The 18,055-nt window shown below is 31.1% G+C and overlaps 1 protein-coding gene across 8 annotated transcripts in view; it reads left to right on the forward strand.

Annotated features, from left to right (window-relative positions):
• The window catches only part of LOC125064957 (phosphatase and actin regulator 4), a 53,280-nt gene that overhangs the window by 3,480 nt on the left and 31,745 nt on the right, over positions 1 to 18,055 (forward strand). For 5 of the 8 annotated variants that reach the window (XM_047672293.1, XM_047672295.1, XM_047672294.1 and 2 more), the window contains exon 2: positions 665 to 769. The exons of 1 other annotated variant lie outside the window; for it this stretch is intronic. In XM_047672293.1, the coding sequence (XP_047528249.1) occupies positions 665 to 769 (105 nt within the window). Of the gene's footprint in view, positions 1 to 664; positions 770 to 4,307; positions 4,484 to 8,846; positions 9,222 to 18,055 lie in introns of those variants that run through there. 2 more of the 8 variants (XM_047672297.1, XM_047672296.1) reach the window with 2 other exon arrangements.

The following is an 18,055-nucleotide window of genomic DNA, read 5'->3' on the forward strand; positions in this document are numbered from 1 at the left end:
ATGTATATTATATAAAATAAAATATATTACATTTAAACAAAGTGTTTAATTTATATAATATATAAATGATGAGTTCGTCTGTAAAATTTACCTTCTGCATTTTTTTGTAAGCTTTATATGAACTATTTTGATTGAAGAACATTATGTCATGCTACCAATGTTTTCATAAATTTTTAGCCTGTGGTGGGGTAAGGTAGAGTTCAGATTCACTGGATCAGAAATTATTTAGACTATAATTATGTTCCAACATAATCACAATAATTAATTAGACCAAGTTGTTTTATGTCCAACTCATATATGTTGTGTATTTTAAGAAGATCTGCTATGAATTCTTTGTAATGTCTTAAGTAATTGATAGAAGGCCTGTTTATAATTTTTTTACTTTAGAACCTCTTTTATTTGTATGGTTACATATAGGGTTGTATTTTAAGGACCTTAAAATTTTCAAAATAAAATTTATTTTTATATTCTTATAAATTAACTGTTAATACTTAACAATTATATTTAATATATAGCCCGCTATGCCCTTATTAATGAAAGACCATACAGAAATGTGTAATAATGAAGAAAAAGGTTGATATATGTATCTAATTTATATTTGAAATGTACCAGGATAGATAATAGATAGTAAATAAATATTACTTCAAATTGAAATTTCCTGTAGGTGACAGTGGAGATAAATTAAACCTGGGTGCACAACATTCCATTGGCAAAGGAGGGCGACATCTATCTGTACCTTTTGACTCTGCAGCTGCAAATGGTGATATAAGTAAGTGATTTTATCATTGATTTGTTCTGCAATAACCAATTTCATTCTTGATGAATATTATATTTATGTGTGTACTTAATTTTTATTAAATTTTAGTTGATATAAACTTCGTGCGAGTCGTACATTCGCCACTGCATGCGTTGTTGACAAATAAAAAACAGTTCACGCTAAATGAGTGGTGTCAAACAATGCTAATTTATATGTTGCTACATATTTTAATGCTGCATTTAACTGATTTTTGTTTTTTTATAATATGTACCAATATGCCAAACATAAATTTAGGCTTTCTCTACGCCCTTTTTAAAAGGACGTTTATTGTTGATTAAATCGATTATTTTTTAAATATTTTCAACCGCAAAGGTTCAATATTTTCAATTTGGCCGCAAAAACATTTTAGGTCAAAACTCGTTTACGAATATAATAGAAGTGACTTTGGAATCGTCATGTTATAGTGTATAATTAAATGTAAACGTATAACCGGTTCGGAAACTAGATTTTACCGAGAAGAACCGGCATGAAAATCAGTAGTTACTCATTTAAACCATTTTAATACTCTATAAGAAAGACAGTAATGTACAACTACTTTTATATATATCCTACCTCAACAACAAATATTAAGTCCACGCATGTGTCTGTAATATGATGTCGTATTTAATACAAATATACTTTTTGGTGAAAGAAGCGATAAATCATACGAATAATTACGAAAATGGGATAGGCATCGGATGAAGCCGTTGTTTTCGTATAGTGATCAATTCATTGTTACGGAACTCTCGACAGTCGACTGAACAACCATATGCTATGTATGTGACTGATATGTAGAATGGTAGAGTTTTGAGGTTTAGCTTGAAGTAATCTTAAACAATATGTAAAAAGACTTACCTTCCGATTTTTATGGGATTCCCTGCATTTATTGACTTCAAGTAAAGCTTAAGATTTCTCAGAAAAAACAGACGATTATAGATCATCCAAGAAGGCATTTCAAAATAATCATTTGAACAATTATGGATCCAGTAGGCAGCAACGACACAACTTTCATTATTTAACTTGGAGCTATATGTAGGGAGTAACTTTTGGTATACACATAAATATATATCGTATCACTTTATATAGAGAAGAATTTGTGGAGGTAGTTGTTATTGATAAGGAAATGAATGGAAAGGGAAGGGTGGAATGGGTAATTGGGTAAATCTAAAAATATAATTTACGTGGAATGTTATAGTAGCAAAGATTGTCGAATTTTAGAAAATAATCGAAAAGTCAAGTACTATACATATTTTGACGGCTCAGTGAATTTTTTTCTTTTCTTTTTATCACTGCATATCAAAGCTAAAATCTCAATTGAAATCTCAATTAAATACCTAATTGAAACAATTCAATTGGGTTTTTTTTTCAAACTTTACATTTCCTCCTTTGAACTTATAAGTTAATATATTGTCACAAAATAAAACGTCATATTATGTTGTTGAACTGATAAAAGACAAACATTGGTCATTTACGATTAAACTAAATAAAGAGAGACTTATCTCACATTGCATTCCTCAGGAACGCACTTTCAAAAATTATCGAACAGATAGCGCTAACGAACAGATAAACTGTCGATAAAAGTAGGTACCTCAGAACCTGGAAATTGGCGTCCTTATAATTATTAAATATTAGATATTTTTACACCACTCTTAGGCTTTAGGTTAAATAGATATTGTAATATCTAATTTATTGCCTCACTTTTTACTCCTAATAAAGTCGATTATAAACGAGAAATACTTAAAAGTAATATTTATCCCGTAAATAATGTACAATGTAGGTTAAATTTTAGATGTGTTTAAATTATATTATATACATTATTTATATTCCAATAGTATGTAAAGTATGGGAATGACAGGTTGTTTGATGTGGCGGGGACCGGGATAGGGTGAGGGTTGCGCGCGTAAGATGCGCCGCGCAGCCTCCATTCGTACCCTCGCCTCCGTGGCGCCATCATCTGAAAATTATTGTGTGTTTTACGAGATAAATGCCACACAAAGAGTGCCGTTTAAATGTAGGGCTTCGTGCCACGATTATGTACTGATGACTTGGAGGTGAATTGAACCGTGGAGGGGCCGCGGGTGGCGCGCGACAGGCCGCCGTGGCGGTGCTACGGACCCATGCTTACTCATAGCCGATCTGATGGCGATTTTCCTATTTATGCAAGAGGTGAGGGGACATTCCTTTCTAAATATAACTAAACAAAACGTAAGTTTTAGAACAAAATTATATATTTCATAACGATTAAGGCTATTTTCTTTGTATTTATACAATACATTTGTACGCTCTACGAATGTCTTTATCCTTGAGTAATTTCTATCAGTAAATGTACAATTACAGAGAGTTAATGTCTAGCTAGAGAGTTAAGATAAAGCTCGCAACCAAAGAGAGATTTATAAATCGATATTTTAGTTTCCGTCTTTCGAAGTTTGTAGGTACACGTAATGTGTCCATGTATATTTTTTAATATAAAGTAATGCGTTAATGGTCCATCGGATGGGTAAACTTTTTACTTATATTTAACAGTTCAAGCTTCGTCGCATATATTATATGCTTAAATAGGTTTGAGCTTGAAAATACGCTCGACTTATTTTCTAGGACAGAGTGTCTCTATTAATAAATAAAGGTTACACGCTTAATCAAACTGAGCACACGATAGAATCGGCCATAATATGGACAATGACCAGATAAGTACTGTATATATAAAATTTGAATAACATTTGCCGCTTCTAGTAATCACACTTGTATATTACACAGGTTTTTATTTGTATTATGTGTTTGCAATTAACGTGAACCTCGTAGACGTATAAATTATTATAATCGAAGTAAATTAAGATTCTCTTTACCAAGTTTCGATGCTAGCAGAATAACTGTGTAAATGATGATAAGTAATTCTTTGAATAAGTATGTCATTTCAAAAAAAGCTTAGCCTTACGTTACAATCGTCGAATCTGCTAATATTTTAAATGAATATGCTAAAGAAAAATAAGTTAGGAAGGTAGAAATTGAAAGTGCGTCGATTTTAACAAACTACAACACTCACGTCTTGTTAATTATGTTAAAAGCATAATATGTAGTTTATGCATTTCACAATTCATCCAATGTTCTTCAATAGATAAAAATAAGACGTTGAGATGAATTTACTTGTTACAAGAAAATATTTTAGATATGAATTATCTTTCTTGTAATAAGTGCGGTAAACAAAATTCCGATTTCAAAATAACTGCCATCTATAATGTATATAATGTACAGCTTATTTTAGGTTGCTATTTTTTTTTCGTAGATTCTCATATTATAGCTCAAGAACTTGATATATATATATATATATATTTAGTATGTTTTCTTTATATTACAAGATTAGTTAATGGTTTGTAAATATATTGTTGATTCAGTTGTTAATAATGTTTTGAATTACGCCATAAAGAGGAGTATGATATACTCGTATTATCAAGCGTTATCTTATCTATATCGTTTCTATTCAATGTCTTAGTTGTAATTCACATTTCGATTTATTTGGACATGTTAACTTTATAAATGAATCCCGATATTTAAAATGTTTGGTTATGTGTTCATGGTGGTGCAAAATGGACGACTCAGCTCTCAAAACAAAAGAGTCTACAACTAGACACAGACCAATAGACGACGATACGCGAAGTGAAAGTGGAGTTTTGGATAAGAATGTAAACAGATGTAAGTTTATCTGAATTATTTGTTTCATTAGTAATTATAAATTTAAATAGACTATACATAATATATTATATGATAACATGATTTGTACGGAAACAGATTGTAATTGACAAGGTCGGTTGTGACTGATTAATTTACTGTAATAGAAATTATGTTAAATTAATAATTTAACATATATATAATATTTTATCTATAAGACGAAAATATAACATTTATATATACTAGTATGAAAAGGTACATCGTGCATCGCACACTTTATATATTGTTATCTAACTACAATTACTTTTCTATAACTTGACTTTTTCTGGTGAACTTTTATTTGGTGTAAATACTTTGCCGTGACATCAAATCTTTTTTCAAGCTATTTCAAATATTATTAGCGAAATTCAAAATATGGGAACGTAATTTAAGTGGCATCACGTTCATTTATTGCAAGGCTACTTAAATTAACCAACTAACCGAGCTAATTTGGTCCCGTCTGAGTAGAATAGAGGTACTGCATCTCGATCCGTGGTTGGCGTGAGAGAATCCATCAATCGAACACGGAAGCGCTTTAATCACCTGTATGGTGGCGGATAATTAACTTAATGCATCCCCATGGAGGTTTGGAGCCAAGCAGGCGCCATGTCGTAAAACTTTGTTAAATACTTCTTTCATGCAGACTCTCCCTCAGGAATAAATGGGAAAACGAAAAGTAGACGATTACGATGATTGTATTGATAAGATGGTTAATTATGTTAGGTATATAGTGATTCGTTGTCATCATCATCATCATTCAAAGTTTCCTCAGGCATACACAAGAAACCCATACCTAGCAATGAGTATAGGTCTCCCCTTGCTACTTACGGCTTAGCCGTAACCAAGTTCCGTGACTGTTTGCTTTTCTTTTTCTGCTGCTCCTGAAGTCTTTCACTTTGTTCTATTTCTTAAGTGTTTCGACGTTTGAAATCGTTTTTCAACATAGCGTCAATGCCGAACATGGCATGAAACGATCCATGGCTCTCTGTACAGGCCTCCTGTATAAGCGTCCATGTTTCAGCACTGATAGTCATGTCATTGTCTGCTGCCATGTTGCAGAAATAGGATTTTATTTTATACATTATACAAATAGAAAATGCAATATCTATTGTATCGCCGCTCGGGCCCAGCCCGATTTCCTTGTTCTTTTTTGTATGCTCGACGGTTATACTTTTCATAATGTGTAAAACAACTTTCAAGTGTTTGTTTAGTTTGCTTATTATATCCGCATTTGATGCAAATATATGTAAGATTTGTACATATAAATGTTTTATATATCTTTAGGCAATTTAGTAAGTTAATATTTCGCATACAAATTCCCTGTTGAACTTACTCAGTTTAATTTAACAGATAACAAAAACTTTGTGTAAAAGCTTTGTAACTCTCTTAATTTTGTACAGGAAGTATCGCATATAAACGTGTACTTATTAAAGATGGAATAGTAACCACTTTTCTGTAAATAAATAAATAATAATAATTCTGTAAAACGTGACGCATAATAAGAAGCATTTTCTTCATTGTTTTTTTTTTTACATTTTTATTTTAAATAGTTTCAGGGCTTAGTTAGATAGAAAAGAGAACGAAAGGACGGATTGGTTTTATTTACATTTTCGTTAAATATAAACATAAATAAGTGTTATTAGTTATACATTTATAATTTGTCATAATGAACATTGTCTCCTAATAAGTCAATACATTTAAAATAGTGATATCCAGCGGGGGTGATAACGCCCGCCCACCCGGCTTCCTCATGGAAGCTAAAGCCTTTACGGGTGCGGTAGCGGATCCAGAGGATTTAGATATAAAGATTCTACTTTGTTTTACTTTAGAGTAGAAAGATTGACGGTAAATTTTTGACAAGAATATTAACGTTAATACAAGGTGCTGTAAATCCAAAATCAAATTATATCTACTTAATTCATGTGGGCTCTTACAAGATCTTTTGAAATTTTATCACTGATCAGGAATACAGATTTTACTGTTGGCAAGAAAGTCAGTAGTTACTCGTTTTAATGATTGGTTTACGGACTAAGTGCATTGCAAATATGTAAGTGAGAGCGTACACAAAATCAAACTTATATAAGTTTCAGGATTGTTTTATCATTGATACTTGCTTCGCCGTCAACTATAATTTTTGAACTTATTGATAAATCTGCTATAAATTTCATTAGTATTAGAAAATATCCGAATCTACTTATAAATAGAAATCTCGGCAGTATAGTGACCAAAATATGAAATATTTATTTACATATTCTCCTACAAACCATTAATTAACAATGTGTTTAATTTGCAAAAAAGTTTTATTAAATAATGCTGTAAGATCTTCTCAGTCACATAAGGAATTACAATAAATGCCTGTTTATGTGAATAACAAAGATTTATCCTATTTTCAAGAATAATTATAAGAAACACCTTACTATATCAAACCTTTTTTCATCTTCTATATAAGACGGAGACAGATAATTTAGTATATATGTATGATCGTTAATCATCGGGTTTTTTTGTGACAGACTCGGTACCACATTTTTATTATTTTTAATATTTAATCTGATCAATTTATGATTGCAAGATAAGATTCGTTGAATTTATAGTCACTTTTGCGGGAAAACAACTATGCGCCTACATTATGCTGCCAGACTGGAACAGGAATTACTTTGGAAAACTTTCATGGTGATATAGCAAAGTAGGGCCATCGTAGCTGTGTCGTTTGTCTGCGTTTGTCGGATACAATAATACACCAGTTCTTTTTTTTCTAGCATTTTGGCATCATGGCCTTGAGGGGATCACAAAATCTTCTTATGTAATCTGCGTAATATAGTCCACCGTTACTCCCACTCTCCCCTTAGTTAAGCGAAGTTCGTTGAGGATTCTCTGAATGCCGCCATATGAGATATCGACCTCAGTTAATTGTTTTTGGTCCCTTTTCGGATGGCTAACTTTTTCAACATTTTTTGCTGGTATCGGACTACGATGGTCGTCGATAGAATATACGATGAGGCACTGTGCTTCAATGTTTCTGATTCCAATTTTCAATTAAAGTATAAATATAACAGTGATTTTACATGGCTTTTTTAAGAGTAACTTGTGAATTGTTAAAGTGTAAACTGTCTACCCCATTTTTTAGTCACTCCTACAAATATCCGATTATTATCAGTCCTGGCTTATTTGGCTGCTGAAGTTAAATTCTCGTATTATAAATTTATGGGTCCACGTAGCTAATAACAAATAATAAATTATAATAATGACTATAATAGTAACGATACGTTCTCCTTCCTAAACTTTGTTACTATGACTTTTTATAACTGTTAAGTGTTCAAGCTAAGCTAGGCTCTTTTCTATATACAATTTTGAGATATACACGCTTTCTGAGTAGATAGCTCAGACAAGACACATAAACATACCTTGTGTTAGATTGTCAGACTATATTTATGATAACTTCAAAAACTTAATTGTTTTTATTCAACCAATAATTGACACAATGTAGGACAACACGAAAAAATAATAATGTTTATACAATGTAATATATTTCATTTCCTTCGGTTTTTCCCCCTTAAAAACTAATTGAAAGCAATTTATAATTACCGATTTAAATATTTTTAATATATCCATCGCCATAGTATGTAAATAGTTTGTTTCTAAGGTAAATTTTAATGATAAATGAATATAAGCACTACGAATTGCACCTGCACCTCTACAAACGTGGGTGCGTAGGTGGGGTAGACCGCGGGGTTTTTTCGTTAAAGTAAACCCGGTACATCGCCGCTGGTGTCGATGCACGATCCCCGTACTTCACATGCTCGTTCACTTCTCGCTACCTGCAAACACTGCATGGGCTTAGCATTGTGTTCTGAATATCAATGGACAATCAACCGCTAGCAACTACGTCGCATTTTAATCCATTGTTAGTTTGTCTTTAACTTGTTGTTAATATTATTATATTGTTGTGCTGGAGATACATTATTAAGTATATCTAATAATACTCCTAAGAGATATCCGGTTCTTGTTAAAATTAAAAGATAGAATTATTATTTGAATAGTTCTTGATAATGTTACCAGAGATAGGTAGTTTAGAGTTACATTATTATGTAGATGAATTTGAATACGACATCTGTATATTCATATATAAAACTCGGTAATAAGCCAGTGCGAAGGCATGAAATGAAAAGTTAAATGCCTTAGAACGGCTTACAACGGGCGGTACTACGGCACGATTAAGTAGGTACATTGGTAATTACTGATCTCTGTTACTGTGACGTCATGACGTAGTTTCGCTAAAGTACGCCATCGCCATGGCAGTTATGCCACGGATCAGCGAACGAAGCGCGTCGAGTGCAACATGCAGGGGCGACAGCAGGCGGGCCCCCACCCTTTCTCGCCGCCCGTCTCGACCCGCGCGCCAGTCCGTCGGTGTGCGTCCCTAGCGACGCAGGTACCATGAATATATTGTAAATATTAGTGTTGTTCGTGTCGATTATCGTGTCTTTATTTGGTAGTGAATATCAGTGAAGTGTTGTTTTTGTTGTCAATACTGAAGATGTCGTGCATGCGACATGGCCGTGTGTAGTTGACATGTCTTTGAGCGCGCCTGCTCAGGCGGTGCGCGGTACCAGGACCAATAGCCTCGACCAACTTGATTTTCAAGAGCGCAGGCAGCTGATTGCTAGCTCATTGTCTCTCACAGACTTCCTTCACGTCGGGGCTAAAGAAGTTGCTGCTGTTGCCGGTTAGTTCGCTTGGATATTTGTAATCGTTTGAACTTAACTCAATTAAAATATAGTATTCAATATTATTTTTTTCTTTTTTGTATTCAAGAGAGCGTTCTATGTAATAGATGTTATTTCAAGTATTTTTATGGCTATGGTATTATCTATTTAAAGCGTATAAACGATATAGAATATAAATATGGCGCCATTACCTGACCGTTTCCTTCAAAGATAAAAACTATATCTACTGATATATATTTTTTTAATTATTAAAAAATAGTGTTAAGTTGGCTTAAAAGTCCATAGCTAATCAAAAAAAAATTTTTTATTAGAACTGCAAAATGATAATTATATTATACTTTACTACATTGTTTAATTTAAAACAGCGACAGAAAAAAATATTCTAGTCTGTCTTTTGAATATATTCAAACACAATAATTGTAAGGCCAAAAAACTATATTACGAATGTGTTATGCTGATGTCATATGCCCATTATTACTGGGACATTGACCACTTGTAACAGTTCAGATTAGAATTTGAAAGTGATTCATACTACCATGCTTATCCTACGCAATTACACTTTTTGATTAAACAAACATTTATAAACAGATTTAATAGACTGATTAGGGTTGACTATAAAATCAAGATAAATAACAAACACTTGAGCTAAAGAATTACGAAGTAATTCCAAGCCTCTACGTATCTTACAACTGTTTTTTTTTTTTAATATAAAGAGAAGTATTATAAAAATATATTATCACTATCCTTTAGTATTATATTGATTAAAAAAAAACTTGAACTGTGCTGTTAATATGTTTGCTCTATATTATATCCCTTGCTATGTGTAAGCCTTGATTAAATTTCATTAGCAGCATCGATTGTAGTTAGAGTATATATGGGTCGCCATACATCTCAATCGATTTGCTACGTGCTCGGGACAGACATATGAATAATGAAGAATCGGTGACTCGCTGCGAATCTACCCAGTAATTCATAACTAGTGAAGTTATTCGTTAAGGACAAAATCGAAACATAATGTAGAGACGAATGCTGAAGTAAAAATTCCAGAAAGTTCACATGCAATCATTGGATTATTTAAAATATATAACGTATCAATATATCATTTTAGTCAAGTCGAGCATTTCGTGTTCCATTTAACAATTACAGAATAACGTTGCTGAAGGTCTAATCATATACATAATTTCTATCAATGACATAAACTTAAGTATACTAAAAATCGCATAAAATTAGTTAAAAAGTTACATATCAGTTACAAAGACAAAGTGCAGTAAAATTAATAAAAAATGCTCCTCGTTTAGAGTTATATGTACTGAGCAAATTATATTATGCTGCAGGCTTTGATCTGTATTGTTACAATGTGTGTCTAGAGTTGGTTATTATAGACCATCTATAAACTTTTATGTTTCATGCCTGTGTTCGACGATTGCGTTGGTGTGGTGTGTTGTACTGTTAGTAATAGGTATTAAAGCGACTTTAAAGAATTGCATGTTGTGTTATATTGTTTCATAAATTTAAATTGTTTTTTTTTTTTTCATTTTAACTGACACGCAAAAGTTTTTCATTCAGACTTACTATCCATCAGCCATGTTTATTTGGTCCTCTTTCTTATCTCAGCAGCTACTATTATCAACTCGTTAAGTTACTTGATAATTAGAACAAGATGATAAGGAGAGTATTTATGGAATTTAGTATTTGTTGTACCTACATCATTATAATAATGTTTCCTATTATTATATGTGAATTTATATCTAACAGTTCTTGCGTTTAAAATCGCTGATTACAAGACGTATGCTTGAGCTGACTTCGTTCTCGTAACACTGCTTACGGTCGCTGAATATAAATTGCTCGTCGTGTAAAATTTATATGCATACCTTGATAAACATCATTTATTTAGCGATTATCCTAGTTCGTTGCTGTTGAAAACTTTGTGAATGTAACAATACATGCATATATTTTCCTTTAAACCGCGCCTGTCTTACTATTGTTCGTTAGGTTAAGTTTTGTTAAATAAACGTAAATATGGGATTTCATCAGGATTATTAAGCGTCTAATATTTTATGTTCATTTTAAATGATTCATTTAAATAAAGTATATATCTCAAGTAATTTTAAATTAACACGTTTATCAACCAAAGACCACGAAAAAAGAATGTAGCTCAATTTTTTATAAGTGCTTAAATAAAAAAATCTTCTTTTCTATCAATATTCGGTATTATTTCAGTGAAGTTAATGAAGAGAGTGTATATAATGTCAACAAAAAGAAATCAATTGAAGTTATTTACTAGCGGTATACCTACTAGATGAGTTATCCCATCGGAAAACATTGTCGTTTATCTTTTACTTCTAAACAGAAGACTAAACACCGATTTCTATGTTTCTAACTTAAAAAGGTCGAACTGTCATACAAATTTTCAGCCCAATTTTAACGATAGGCAGATCAGCACATAAGCAGAAGGCTTAACACTAATTTTCATATTTAAAACATTAAATTAAGGCTAAATTCTTATCTTCCGAAACGCTTTATTAGATGTTTTTTTATTTATAAATAGTCTTTATACCGATTTTCATATAATATTCAAAAACGACGAATTCCCAAACAAACTTTCATCGTAAGTTTCACCCTCTTTAACTCATTAACATAAGTCATTAACATAAATTCTTATTTTCATATTTAACAGCAGAAAAGATAAATTTCTATATAAATTTTAATACGGGAGATGAAAAAATCCTTCTTAGTAACCTTTTTCCATATGGAATTCCTATTTTCCCCAGTTTAGGCAGAGCGGTTTATACCAGTCAGTTATTGAAAAAAAATTATAAGTAGGAAATTTCTTGTTGTTTTCATAAAAATCACTTACCACTATTTGTCAAGATAACAATGTATTTTCTAAAATAAAACCGATATAATACTTTGTAAAAAGCTTCAGCATTTTTTAATTCACGTATACAGCTGACATCAGCATAAATAGTGAACCAAATAGTCGTCTGCAGGTTGACACTTAAGATAAGGAAAAAACAAAGGAGATCCCTCCGTTGAATAGTTTCGAAGGTCAATAGGTTACGTCGCGATTTAACGATATACTGCGGCAGAAATAAGTTTTTAAACAGATGGCCTTTTTGAACAAATTACAATATTTTGTAGCCCCGATTGTATTTACATGCAACAAAAGTTGCACGATTTGATTCATATTTCACTCAATATAAGTTACTTTTTCAGTTACAAGTTTCTTCTTCAAATGGATTTTAAAATCTTTCAAATGTATTAAACCAGTTCCAAATACTAATTCTACGCTTTTTTATCATCAAGTATAAGCCTTAGTAAGTTTTTAAAGCTTATTTAGGCGTTGGTCAAATTTTTGTTAATATTATTTTTTTATTAACTATTAAGCTGAAATGTTACACCTCCTTTTGCTGTATGCTGTAATATGGCTGGATAATAAAATGTTCTTTTAAAATAGTGTTTAAGTGTAAATTACTGCACGTGTCGAAAGGTATTCAATAGCTATTGATTATGTCTTACACTTACTGTTAACATAAAGTGCAGGTTTTTAGTGGACACAGAAAGTTTCAAATTTCACATAGAAGTATAACTAATATTAATACAAATAAACAAAATTAATTATTTCAAAACAAAACACCATTGTATTTAGATAGCTAAGTAAAAAATTAATAATAATAATAACCGAATAAAAAGTACTAAATTATTCTATATAAATATTGTGAAACGATTTTTTTAAATCATTTATTTTAAAGAAAATGGTTGGGTTTTATGAATATAATTATTCATAGTTAAACATAAATTATCTTGTTTGTTGAAGCGTTGGTAAACATTTAAGTTTTATCATTTGAGCCTCAGATATAATATATTAAGATACAGATACCGTAAGTACCTAACACAATGGCGCTGTAAGAAATATTAACCATACGTTACATCGCCAATGCGTCACCAACCTTGGGAACTAAGATGTAATATCCCGTGTGCCTGTAGTTACACTGGCTCACTTACCCTTCAAACCGGAACATGACAATACTGAGTACTTTTGTTAAGCGGTAGAATATCTGATGAGTGGTACCTACCCAGACGGGCTTGCACAAAGCCCTACCACCAACTATAGGTGTGCTATTTTTTTGTATCTTACTCTCAACGTTGCGAGGACAGTTCGTGTTGGTAAATTGCGCGTACATAATTAGTCTGTCTTTTTTCTTCCAATTGAGCTTATTTTATGGAAGTGTACATATCTGACTTAGTTGGGCACAGATCTTATTATACTTCACATTCCATTTATAGATCACAAAGTATCAATAACATTACATGTTGAACCTATCCGAAAATGATCACCGCTCTGTACTGTAATGTTTGTTAAATTTCGAGTGAACATTATCCAATGCCAACATATTTCACACAAATAAATAATTGACAGAAAAATGATTAAAATCCTCTTTATATGAAAATCTCGGTGCACATGATCGTAACAATTTCATAAATATCATTGCGTGCTACTAAAACATACCATGTTTATTGCATTGAGTCAGAACCGCAATGAATCAAGTGACGTTTACTTGATTATGTATTTATAATCTTTGAGATATTAAAATGTTTTTCGAAACTAAATATAATTTATAAAAAAAAAACATGAAATATTTAAAAAAGAAAAGTATTTGCCGGTGAAAAGATGCTTTTCCTTCTATACATAATAATATAATATCTTGTATATATATAAAAAAAAAATTTTTGTTTATTTTTATTTTTTTCTTTCTACGTTATAAATTAACTTAAATTCTGTGTTACTTTTGTCATTTCTTTTTTATCTTCTTATTTTTACTCATGTGGTGTGATCCAAATAAAGACTTTATCTATCTATCTATCTATCTATACAATCATTCAAAGTATTTAGTGTATAATGGATATTCTTTGAATTTATCCTTTATTTATCGGAAACAAGGTAAATTTATTAAAAAAAAAAAATCATGTATTTGTTCTAATCAATGAATCACTTCTCTCTCATTACTCACAATTCATTGTATGTAGCGCTTTTTAAATGCATCAAAAGAAAATCTTATCCTCGGGATTAATCGTTAAACTGAAGCCGGTGTTAATGTTCTATTCAAACCCTACTTCTAACAAAGCTGGCCACTCACTACCAATCCATGCACACGCGCGATATAAATATTAAAAATCACGAAGGATATAAATTTATCTTATATTTTACGTCCTACATAAAATTTCCTAATCAGAACCAGTAATTGTTTTGTCTCAATAGTTAAGTAGAATTAATTCCTTCATCGTTTCAAAATACATGATACTTCTGATTGACGTACAAACATATATTTTATTACCGAATGAAAATCTAAATACCACTTTGTTTATAATAGATATAACTTGTTATTTTAGTACATATTTTGACAATAGCTATTATGAATTTGTTCTTAAAATAATATATTACTATTGTTATAACTTAAGGGTAAATTATAAAATATATTATTACCTGAAACTTTTTGTCCCTTATATATTACACCGGCCTTCCGTCCTAACTTCGTACGGATAATGTTAATATGTCATTTACATAATTGTTTTATCAATGTTCAAAAGCTTCATTTTATTTTTAGGCAAGTTCAAGTCTACTATAGCGTGTAGACTTGTACAAAATTTTGTTGATGCTTAAATATAAGTAAATAGTGAAATATCTGACTGTCTGGCTGTCTGTTGCTATTTCAAGGTCAAACCACTGTATTGAGTTTGATGAAGATTAGTATGATGCAAGTTTGAACTCCATGGAAACACAGGTTTTGATTTTTATGAAAAACACCTGACGACCAACCCCTAAAATAACTAAATTACATATATGATTGTACGTCTAATGTCTTTTCACCATGAAAATTGCTATTTATATTTTTCATTGCTTCATGAATTATCTGTTTAGTTGGTAGTTATTTAAATACAATACTTTAAAAAAATCATCCAAAGCATTCAAACCATGGATTGGACCGTCCATTTAATTATTGCTTTTCGTCAATGTAGACAACTTTAATATCGTTGTAATAATATATTCCATAAAAATATTATTAGAGTTTTTAGTCTATACTAATTTATTAAAGGTGTAATTCTTCTTATTCTGCCTTAGATATCCCGTTCTTTCGGCTTTATAACTTTACGCCATTACACTAAGGAACAAGAAAATTACCAAACAATAAACGATTATTAAGCGGGAAAACAAAATGGTAATCCGTAATGAGTTGCATATTTTTAAATAAACATGTTTATTCCAAATTTAACATCACAAAACGTTGACTTAAAAATACAATATATGAATAAGTGCATTAACACTACATTTATTCCCTTGCGATTATGAAATCGCGAGGGAATAAATGTAGTGTTAATGCACTTATTAATTTATCAATAATAAGTATTTCAATATCCGTTGTACATGTAAAAGTAATGTGTTTGAGTAGTGTTTCCTGTTTCCTTGACCATTCATTAGTTGATGTTGTTAAAAAAAAACACATTCTCCGGTATAACGGAACATATTATGTAAGATACGTTGAACTGTTATATAGGCTTTAACAATACGTTGCATAATGTCGCCCTGCAGTGGCTGCATATGATCCGATTTTACAGGAGTACGGAAAAGTGTTTTGTGAAAAAATAAGTTTGAAATTGCAGATACGTTGGCGCTGACCAAGATTTACATTTTTGATTTTTTTCAAGTTTCTAACAATTATCATAATTAAATGGCTTAAAATTCGAAGCTATAAACTCGGTACTGCATTTTTGACGCAACAATAAATAAACAATAATTTATGATTTTTTCAATGCAAGGTTCACAGGGCTATCATAGCGATTATTAATTTTATAATATCCGAATATTTTAATACCCAATAGAAGAAGAAGAAAGGGAAGAAAATAGGAAAGATTTTCATGTATCCTATATAAGGAACAAGGAATAATTATAACGATTTTCTAAATTTCAAATTTTAAAAATCTTTTATTAAAGATCATTCTTCTTTTCACTGCCCGTGTCCCACTCTATTTGGGGTCGGGGCAGCATGTCTTTTCTTTCCATTCTGCTCTATTATTCGTCATCTGATCGTTCACGTCCATCTCTTTCTCTCGTATCCCTCCTCCCACGCTTCCTCCATGTTTCCTTAGGTCGTCTTATTCCCTTCCCCACCTCTACGCTCATGCTCATTATTCTTTCAGAAAACTTATTAAAAATCATTATCGTGTAAAAAAAAAATAATTAGCATTGTCATACTTATGCGTAATTAATTCTAGTAAAATGTATGTACATCTTTAGAATCTGTTATGCTAGAACATTATTTTACATTATATAAAATTATATGGGTACTAGAAACGTTTGTAATATGTCGATAAATAAATATATTCATTTTAATTTGAATATGTTTTCTGCATATTGAATATATTTATATTATTAATATAATATTTTTATATAAACGAAAACACTCAGCTATGAGTCATGTTTCTTTTATGACGTCACACTTCTCACTCTCACGATATTCTGCATTCATATGGATGTTCGTAAACTATATATAAATATGAAAAAATGAGGGAAACAATGCTATGATACATAGTGCCTACTCATAGACGTACACTTTGATTTTTTACAAATCCGTTTATATGATTAGCTCGTCGTATATTCCTATAAGCTCGTCAGTAATTAACATTCACGAATTTAACATAAATTATAATATAATCTTGTCTAGTAAGTGGCAAAGATTTAATGGACAAAATAATAATATTTTGTTGGTTTTGAGAAGGCCAAATCTATGCCTTTAAATCATAGTCATAGAAGTTAGCATTTGAGTGATTAGAACATTAAAACTCGTTTTAAATTAATATATATTTTTTTATTTGTATTATTCTAAATAATATAAGGTTAGCAACGAAATCTTTTCCGATTTTCCGCATCGTCTGATCTCATTCTTCTTTATTATTAATTCACATTTTCTATTTATATTATAATAAAAATAAAAGCGTAAAAAAGACTATTATTCTAGTAAATGTTTTTCATTTTAACGGTAATTATTTTCATATTTTTTTTTATACAAACGTGGCCAACCAGCTTCTTCCTTAAAAGGTATACTAAAAATAGGCTATTAATTATCACAGGTACTCGTGTACAATAGAATTTCTCGTTTGCCATACACGACATCATAATAGATAAAAACAAATTAATTAACATAATATTATGAAGTATATATTTACTTAAATTGTTCCCGCTTGTGTAGTGATGGGCGCAGACATTCTTAACAATAGATTCACAACGTAATGGGGCCATTGATTGTGCCGATGTGTATGTGAGAGTGGCTTTGCCTGTAGAAACATGTCGGGCGGCATGTAAGCGTGTATTGGCGTGCGTTCGTCAGATTTTATCTCAGTGTCGCTGCGAAGGTCTAACTTGTTATGAAATCGTGATAGGTTTTAAAAGTTGCGGCATATTCAATAGCGATATAAATTAATTGTATATGTCCTTAACTATAACGTTAGAATAATTCGTATAAAATATGAACGTTATATTAATTAAAAGTTTTTCGACAGCTCAGAACACAGGCAGAACTAACCTGACTGCCTACTACATTCTCTTCTATTGACTAATAATTCTCAAAATACTCACGTCTATGGTCAGAATGCCCATTAAGTTACTTTATGAATGCTCTTGTCAACGTTAAAATAATTTAAAAGAAACTTGCGGTTTATTAATTTTTTCGCTATACATTTCGAATATCTACATGTACGCAATTATAGACAGCTGATCTATGAACACTACGTACAATACCATTATTTCTTAGTCAATTTGTGGAGTTAAAAAGGTTCG

The sequence above is a fragment of the Vanessa atalanta genome, chromosome 6 (assembly GCF_905147765.1).
Source record: "Vanessa atalanta chromosome 6, ilVanAtal1.2, whole genome shotgun sequence".
Lineage (NCBI taxonomy): Eukaryota > Metazoa > Arthropoda > Insecta > Lepidoptera > Nymphalidae > Vanessa > Vanessa atalanta.